The 5,679-nt window shown below is 45.5% G+C and overlaps 1 protein-coding gene across 1 annotated transcript in view; it reads right to left on the minus strand.

The window, feature by feature from the left end:
- usp18 (ubiquitin specific peptidase 18) overlaps nt 1–5,679 on the minus strand; it is a 68,379-nt gene that overhangs the window by 7,658 nt on the left and 55,042 nt on the right. The window contains exon 11 of the mRNA XM_043716262.1: nt 2,739–2,870. Coding sequence (XP_043572197.1) covers nt 2,739–2,870 — 132 coding nt within the window. The remainder of the gene's footprint in view (nt 1–2,738; nt 2,871–5,679) is intronic.

Below are 5,679 nucleotides of genomic sequence, written 5' to 3' on the forward strand. Positions count from 1 at the left end.
ACCTAAGGGGCAACTTTTTCACGCAGAGAGTGGTACATGTATGGAATGAGCTGCCAGAGGATGTGGTGGGAGCTGCTTCAATTGCAACATTTAAGAGGCATTTGGATGGGTATATGAATAGGAAGGGTTTGGAGGGGTATGGGCCGGGTGCTGGCAGGTGGGACTAGATTGGGTTGGGATATCTGGTCGGCGTGGATAGGTTGGATCGAAGGGTCTGTTTCCATGCTGTACATCCCTGTGACTCTATGACTGATGTTGAGGTCAGTGATGAGTGTGTGAATACTCTAGAGAATGTCAATATATTGAAGGAGGAACTTTTGGGTATTCTAAATTGCATTAAGGTAGACAAGTCCCCAGGGCCAGATGAGATCAATCCCAGGTCACTGCGAGAGCCAAGGGAAGAAATAACTGGAGCATTAACCGGTGTCTTCACATTCTCTTTGACCACAGGTGGGATTCCAGAGGATTGGATTAGCCAATGTTTAAGAAAGGAAGCAGAGAAATGCAGGAAATTATAAGCCAGTGAGTGTGATGTCTGTGATGGGAAAGCTCTTGGAGAAGATACTGAGGGACAAGATATATGCACATCTGGAAGTAAATGGATTAATTAGTGACAGTTTTGTAAAAGGTCCTGTCTTACCAACCTGATTGAATTTTTTGAAGATATGATAAAGATAGTTGTTAAGGGAAGGGCTGTGGATGTAGTTTATGTGGACTTTAGTAAGGCATCTGATGAAGTCCACATAGCAGATTAGTACAAAAACTAAAATTACATTGGATTCAGGGTAGGCTGGCTAGATGAATACAAAATTGGCTTGGTCATAGAAGACAGAGGGTAGCAGTAGAAGGCTGTTTTCAAAATTTCGCTGGTAACTGTGGGGTTCCACAGGGATCAGTCTTAGGTCCTCTGTTTTTTGTAGTATATATAAATGATCTAGAGGAAAACATAATTTGCAGATGACACGAAGATTGGTAGAGTTGCTGATAGTGCTGATGAATATAAAAGGGTACAATAGGATATAGATAGATTGGCAATTTAGGTACAGAAAGGCAGTCGGAGTTTAATAGAGAAATGTGAGGTGATGCATTTTAGAGGATCAAATTTAGGTTGAATTACACTGTAAATGGCAGAATTCTTAGGAACACTAACATACAGATGGATCTGGGTGTGCAGATTCCACAGTTCCTTAAAAATGGCAACACTGGTAGCCAAGGTGATTAAGAAGGCATATGGCATGCTTGCCTTCCTCAGCCGGGCCTTGGAATACAAGAGTGAGAAAACGATGTTGCAGCTATATAAAACCTTTGTTAGGCCGCAGTTTGAGTACTATGTGCAGTTTTGGTCGCCACATTCCCAGAAGGCCAAGGAAGCTTTGGAGAGAGTGCAGAGAAGGGTCACCAGGATGTTGCCTGGTCTTGAGAACATTGGCTATGAGCAAAGGTTAAAAAGGCTTGGACTGTTTTCACTGGAAAGGTGGCAGCTGAGAAGAGACCTGATTGAGATCTACATAATTTTGAGAGGCAGGGATTAGAAGGGTAGTTTGAGGCTTTTTCCCAGGGTTGAAGTTTCAATTACCAGGGGGAATAGGTTCAAGGTGATACAGAGTAAAGCTCTTTGCTCCTTCTATTAAACTCTGTACTGTCCCCATCATACAGTCCCAGGACAGGGACAGCACTGAGTTAGATACAGAGTAAAGCTCCCTTAGCACTGATCCTATCAAGCACTCCCAAGGCAAGGACAGCATGAAGTTAGATACAGAGTAAAGCTACCTCTACACTGTCCCAATCAAACTCTCCCAGGCCAGGGTCAGCACGGGGGGGGGTCAGACACAGAATAAAGCTCCGATGGCATTGACCCCAACAAACACTCCAGGACAGGGTCAGCACAGGGTTAGGAACAGAGTCAAGCTCCCTCTATATTTTCTCCATCAAACCCTCCCAAGGCCAGGTACAATATGGGGTTAGATGTAAGAGCAGCAGTCAACCAACGTTGGCATCGATGTTCCTCTGGCACTGCCAATCCCGCCCCTACAAGGATCAAGGGTTTCATGCTCTTTTGGATTTTTTTTGACCATCTATTTCTCAATGGGTGATGCAGAGATGGTGAACACCACCTACAGTCAGTGTGCTCAGAAAGTGATTAAAGCTCTGGACAAGATTTGTGGGCGGCACGGTGGCACTGTGGTTAGCACTGCTGCCTCACAGCGCCAGAGACCCGGGTTCAATTCCCGCCTCAGGCGACTGACTGTGTGGAGTTTGCACATTCTCCCCGTGTCTGCGTGGGTTTCCTCCGGGTGCTCCGGTTTCCTCCCACAGTCCAAAGATGTGCAGGTCAGGTGAATTGGCCATGCTAAATTGCCCGTAGTGTTAGGTAAGGGGTGGATGTAGGGGTATGGGTGGGTTGCGCTTCGGCGGGTCGGTGTGGACTTGTTGGGCCGAAGGGCCTGTTTCCACACTGTAAGTAATCTAATCTAATCTAATCTTCATTAATGGCAACATTTACTTCATGTTAAATCTTCTCAGACTTTGGCAAATTACTTCCAAGCCAAATAATGAGAATTAAATATACACCCTGCACAAAACAGCGAGTGATCCAGGAAAGCTCATGGAAACATTTCGTTTGAAGGTATTAGGTACTAACTCACAACACGATCACAGTCCCTATATAAAACTGGTTGGTTTTAATGTCTGCTTTTCCCCCCATGCCTGCTCTCTCTCTGGATCAGAGTAACTCTTACCCGTGACACAGAGGAATCATCCAGTTTATACCACATGGAGTCTTTGAAGGATTTCACATATGCAATATAATGTCCAAATAATGCACTCCCAATGTGGACCAGCACCGCGTAAAGCTGGTAGTTCCAAGATTCCTGTGGAAACAAGATACATCAACATAAGAGAAGTCTTGGCCTGCCCGTCGTAGCTCCTCTGACATTCATTTAAATCAAAACCTCTTTCCTACATCAAGTGAACTTTCTCAAACTATCAGAGCCCAAAAACCCCATCAGTCTAAGTCTTAAACTATTTCCTCCCAGCTTTGTATTGACCCTAATTAATATAGATAGGAAGTGACCAAGCCCCCACCTTCTGATACAGTACAAAGTACAGCTGACTAACCTGAAAACAACGTGTTTATTCTGAGCTCTGCCTTTTAACCAATCCTCTATCCATGCTAATTCCTCAATCTCATGATTAAACTCACATGTCTAAAATAAACATATAGGGCCTTGGCACTCTTGTGATGCAGTGGTAGTGTCTGTACCTCTGGACAAGGGAAGCTGGTGTCAAGTCCTATCTGCTTCAGAGGTGGTGCATTAACATCTCGGAGCAGTTGATTAAAAATATCTAAACCTGCAGGGCTCTGGGCCAAACAATCCAGAATGAGCCTGCAGACATATTGCGAGAGAGAGCTAGGAGAGGCTCAATGAGTGAAGTAGCTTTTCTCTGATCTTGAAAAACACCCAGCCCAGTCTGCTCAACCCTACCCAAAGCCAGTCTGCCACCCCCATGCTAGGCCATTCTGCCCCCACTCACCATAGCCCATTCTGCCTACTGTCACCCTATGCCATTCTGCCTACCCTCACCCTGGGCCAGTCTGCCACCCTCACCCTAGGTCATTCTGCCCACCCTCACCCTAAGCCATTCTCCTACCTTCACCCTAGGCCATTCTGCCCACTCTCACCTTAGATAGACAGGCAGGAGGCTGGGAAGAACCCAGCAAGCCAGGCAGCATCAGGAGATGGAGAAGTTGACGCTTTGGGTGTAATCCTTCTTCAGGCCTGCAAACTCACCATCCTAGACCTTACTTCCTTGACCCATCCTATGCCAGCCTGTCTAGCTTTGCTGTGGGCCAGAGTTCCCACCATCACTCGAGGCCTTCCTGCCTAACTATCCCAAGGCTTGACTGCCCACCCTTATTCAAGGTCAAACTTCTGATTGTCCCCTTTCCAGACGAGGGCACTCTTTCCAAGATCTGCCCCTTCCTTGGATGCTTCCTCATCTCTGGCCTCTCCCTGTTTCTTTGAAGAGAAAATGAGGTCTGCAGATGCTGGAGATCAGAGATGGAAATGTGTTGCTGGAGAAGCGCAGCAGGTCAGGCAGCATCTAGGGAACAGGAGAATAGACGTTTCGGGCATTAGCCCTTCTTCAGGAATGAGGAAAGTTGGTCCAGCAGACTAAGATATTCCATATTCCCTATCTTTTATCTTAGCCTGCTGGACCAACTTTCCTCATTCCTGAAGAAGGGCTAATGCCCGAAACGTCGATTCTCCTGTTCCCTAGATGCTGCCTGACCTGCTGCGCTTTTCCAGCAACACATTTCCATCTCTCCCTGTTTCCCACAGCATTCTTTCAGCCACACGGCTAAACCTTCAAGATGTTTGAAAGTGTTTGAACAATAAAAGGAGAGAGGGCCTGAGAGGAAGAGGGGGAGCAGGGACTGAGCATTCAACTCTGTTCCAAAGGCACTCTAGAAACACAAGAGCAGACGTTTAGGCAAACATCAGAGAAGTGTAAATGTAATAGGGTCGTGACAATCAGGGATTTCAACTTCCACAACATTAACTGGGGTAATCAAAGTGTGAAAAGGAGCAAATTCTTAAAATGCAGCCAGGATAGTTTGTTAAAACCAGTACATAGAAGGCTGTAACATGAGATGGGTGAGGCTCAGCTTAATTTTATAACAAAGCAGGCAAAGGGGTTGAAGTATCAGCGGGGAACCATTCTGCAGACAGTGATCATATTTCAATAGATTCAAGACTGTTCCCGAAAAGGACAAGAATGAACCTGAACTCAAAGTTCTCAACTTGGGAAAGGCTGATTTTAATCAGATCAGATATGATTTGGTCAGAGTGGACTGGGAGCAGGTACTTTCCAGTAAATCTGCACTGGGATGCATTGAAAAAGGGAATATGGAGAGGACAGGACCAACATGATCCAATAAAGAAAAAGGACAGGTCCATCAAATCCTACAAGCTCTGAATATTGAAGGATATACAGCATTGCATTAAGATTAAAAGTGAACTTATGACAGATATCAAGGGCTCAGATCTGTAGAGCCCCTTGAAAGTGTATAGAATATCCAAAACAGAACTTACAAAAGGGAGATGGAACTAAAAGGCAATATGAAGGGATAATAACAGGTAAAATAAAAGAAAATCATACGTCGTTTTACAGGTACATTACGGGTAAAAGGATAATTGGGAAAATAGCTGAGCCTATTAAGGATCAAAGTCTGTGAGAAGATTTGTAGCTCGGGTGCTCGTTGTTGTGGTTCTGTTCGCCGAGCTGGGAATTTGTGTTGCAGACGTTTCGTCCCCTGTCTAGGTGACATCCTCAGTGCTTGGGAGCCTCCTGTGAAGCGCTTCTGTGATGTTTCCTCCGGCATTTATAGTGATTTGTACCTGCCGCTTCCGGTTGTCAGTTCCAGCAGTCCATTGCAGTGGTCAGTATATTGGGTCCAGATCGATGTGCTTATTGATTGAATCTGTGGATGAGTGCCATGCCTCTAGGAATTCCCTGGATGTTCTCTGTTTGGCTTGTCCTATAATAGTAGTATTGTCCCAGTCGAATTCATGTTGTTTGTCATCTGCGTGTGTGGCTACTAAGGATAGCTGGTCGTGTCGTTTCGTGGCTAGTTGGTGTTCATGGATGCGGATCGTTAGCTGTCTTCCTGTTTGT

This window comes from Chiloscyllium plagiosum, chromosome 26 (assembly GCF_004010195.1).
Source record: "Chiloscyllium plagiosum isolate BGI_BamShark_2017 chromosome 26, ASM401019v2, whole genome shotgun sequence".
Taxonomy (NCBI): Eukaryota; Metazoa; Chordata; class Chondrichthyes; order Orectolobiformes; family Hemiscylliidae; genus Chiloscyllium; species Chiloscyllium plagiosum.